At 44.0% G+C, this 3,588-nt stretch overlaps 1 gene segment (V, D, J or C); it reads left to right on the top strand.

Annotated features, from left to right (window-relative positions):
- Nucleotides 1-2,618: 2,618 nt before the first annotated feature.
- On the top strand, nt 2,619-3,138 carry LOC121164970. The segment is given in 2 exon segments: nt 2,619-2,673; nt 2,798-3,138. Coding segments are annotated over 2 exon segments (396 nt in total).
- Nucleotides 3,139-3,588: the final 450 nt, after the last annotated feature.

Below are 3,588 nucleotides of genomic sequence, written 5' to 3'. Positions count from 1 at the left end.
AAGCTGACAACAAATGAGAATATAGTGATATTTGAAGTTCTCAGTGTCCAGTGAATAATTAGGGATGGGCATAATTATTTTTTTTAATTGTTGTTAACATTGTATTATGTGATACAGTTTTATAGGCACTGGGGATTCCCCCCACCCCTCCCATACCCCTCCCCCCATGGTGGATTCCTCCACCTTGTTGCATAACCACATCAAATTGCCCAAAACATTCTTCACGGATGGGCATAATTATATGATCAGTCATTGTATTAGCTGAGAATGTTATTTTTAAACTATTGTACTGTCTATGATATCAGTATTTACATGATATTGTCATGCCAGTTCAGGAGGTCAGAGGCCTTTCTGGGATGAAACTCAGGAGGCAGCAGGGCTGTGCTCCTTTTGGCAGCTCCAGAGTGGATGATCCAAGTCCCTCATCATGTGTCCTCACGATGCCACATGTGTCCTGTTCTTCTGGTCCCTTTCTCGCCTCCCTCCTACAATCTTCTCATTACTCACACCTCCTTTCTGCCATAGTTTCACCTTTCTTTTATAAACCAGATTATATTACAGTATAATATAATACACTCAGCCAAAGAATTCATGATAATCTTCAGAGAAAAGAGTCTGATTTGAGGGCAGAGGCATTAGAAAATTAGAAGTGATTGAAAACGCAGTGCTGAGCAGGAAATCTCATGATTCACCCAGAGGGAAAGAGAGATACGACCAGGCGACTCAGACACAGAAGGAAATGGGAAGATTTAGTGTCAGCAGGCACAACGGAGAGACAGATGCTCCATTCTGAATAGTTGTCCTAAGAAGCAGGTGTGGCTGTCCATGGTTGGATGGATAAGCCCATCTTACACCCAATTGAGAACCAGTGAGGAAAATGCAAGTTTAGAATGAAGCAGAGAAAGGCTCATGGCAAATCTTACACAGTCTTTGTAGGCTGACTTTCTCATGCACAGGATCCAAGGCTGGCTGTCCCACTTTCTCTTCTGGTTAGCAGTACAAACGCCATTGTGTGCAGATGTAGTGTGTTCCACTGTGATGAGAGAGACAGAGCAGGGCAGGAAGGAAGCAGCTGGGATATTAGTAGTTGACTCCTGTGTGTCCCTGGGCAGGAAGTTTGTGTTGGAGGCTGAATCCCTGTGGGAGGACTGCCCTCATGCTGCACACAGGAATATCTCCCATGTGCTCAGTCTGGAAGCTGCTGACGAGTGAAGTTTGTCCCAGAGACGCAGCCACTGAATCTGTCAGGGACCCCTGATGCTTTTGTGGCTGAGGAGTAGATGAGTAGCTTAGGAGCCTGTCCTGGTTTCTGTTGCTACCAGGCTTTCTCGTTCTTGTGAGCTGAACTGGATAAGATGCTGTGTAATGGATTTACTCTGATGGTGACGTTTTCTCCTGTAGAACAGCCACGGAGCTTGAAGACTAGGTCATCACAGTGTCCCAACGTGTACTACCAATAAGGATTGTATAGTGACAACACAAAGCTTCTGAAATATCTCAAAATTCCTGTTTGGGAAGTGTAAGTTCTCTTTCTGTGCAGAGCAAATGAGACTTTCAAGTGAATTATTGATGCTTTCATTATAGAGATTCAGAATAAGAGGTTGTGACCATGGGGACTTTGTTCTGCATCTCCCACCAAATGTATGTAAGCCTTAGACCATGGGAAAGCCCATTCCTCATCCCAAGATCCAGAGTGTGTCGCCTGAGCCGCAGTGGTAGATACTTCAGCTCAGATAATTTAACCAGAAGAGTCTATATGGGGTTTCTTGGTCTGTTGCAGAGAATTGTTCTGGGTGTGAACTCATCTAAAGGGTCTTGTGGATCCTCTTCCAGGTGCCTACAGATGGATGCAAACACTCATCATCATTGCAAACATGGCATTTCACATCAGTAGCCAAAGTTTCATGTTGATTAAGTTTAGGAAATGACAGCCAATGACATAAAGATGTATTGCAGAGTCTCTCAAGTCAGGAAAGGGGAGGCCATTTACTCTGGGCATAAAAGCCCTGTGCTCTATTAAAGTGCATGTATCTGCAGTATATTGCTTCTTTGCAATCAGAGTCTGACAGTGTTTGAGTGTCATTATATGGCGGATCCTAAATAAATAAAAAAATCCATTATTTCCTGTTTTCTAAGTAGCAAAAATGATATAATTTCAGGCTCCCCAAAATGTATAAGTGATAAGAAAGGTTTGGGAAGTATTAAAGTCAGACTGAAGAGTTGGTGAAGTTACTGTATAAAATGGTACTGCACATACTGTAACAGTAACTAAATCTACTGTAAATTGAATCAAGGCATGAAATAAAAATAGATGACATCATCTTATCCTTGATATCATTAATTTGTCAACAGATCCTTACATGCTTTGCTTCTCATAGTATGCATGTCAGAGAGAATCATGGTATCTGCAGGTAAACTAGTGCAGCCCAAGGCATGACCTCAAGTCTGAAGAGAGTTCTCCTGTGCTCAGCTATGAGATGAGCTGGTACCTTCTGCCCTGCACAGCAATATCACTTCCCTGCTGATTTGCATGTCCCCAGGGCACGGTCCAGTGCCTTGCAGACTTATAAGTAGGTGCTCACAGCCTGTGCAGGAGTCAGTGCCACTCAGGACACAGCATGGACATGAGGGCACCTGCTCAGCTCCTGGGCCTCCTGCTGCTCTGGCTCCTAGGTGAGGAAGGACAACAGAGGGAATTGATTACACTCTTGTGCTCATTGCTGACTGAATCTTGCTGTCTCCTCTGTATGAACATGCTGATGAGAGTGGATGTTTGTATTTGTGTTTCTCTTCTCAGGTGCCAGATGTTCCGGCCAGACAGTAACCCAGAGTCCATCCGTGGTGTCTGCACCTGTGGGAGGCACAGCCACCATCAATTGCCAGTCAGCTCAGAGTGTATACAGCAACAATTGGTTATCCTGGTATCAGCAGAAACCAGGGCAACGTCCAAAGCTCCTGATCTATGATGCATCCACTTTAGCCTCTGGGGTCCCCTCGAGGTTCAAGGGCAGTGGCTCTGGGACATCATTCACTCTCACCATCAGCGGGGTGCAGGCTGAGGATGCAGGAATCTACTACTGTCTAGGAATTTATGGTAGTAATGCTAGCACTAGAACTGACACAGTGATACAAGCCTGAACAAAAGCCACTCATGAAAGCAGAAGGTTCTTCTGGAAACTTAATCTACCAACAGTCATTTTCTGTTAGGGTCAGCCTTCCATGGTTCCTATAAGGTAGTTAGAAATGCCCTTGTACTACTCTGTGCCCTTCTCATTTAATTTTATTTGGCATTTCCAGTACAGTACTGATTTAAATGAACGAAGTGATTATGCCTGAGTATTCTTCCTTATAATATCCATTTTGACTCATTCAGTAAAAAGACGCATTAGGAATATTTAAAGCTGAAGCTTGAAATAGAGTGTATTGAAATCCAAATTATACTTTCCTGTTCTAGGAATGGGGGATCGTGGATGGTGATCTTTAAACTTGGAATTCTGTGCTCTCCAGGGATCCAATGCTTCTTCGCACAGAAGGAACAGGCTGCTCACCCTGTGGTTCTCAGCCCTGGAGCTGATGGTTTTATTGCCT

This window comes from Ochotona curzoniae, unplaced genomic scaffold (assembly GCF_017591425.1).
Source record: "Ochotona curzoniae isolate NIBS_2020 unplaced genomic scaffold, NIBS_Ocur_1.0 contig_883, whole genome shotgun sequence".
Lineage (NCBI taxonomy): Eukaryota > Metazoa > Chordata > Mammalia > Lagomorpha > Ochotonidae > Ochotona > Ochotona curzoniae.
This window is presented reverse-complemented; position numbering and strand designations above follow the sequence as displayed.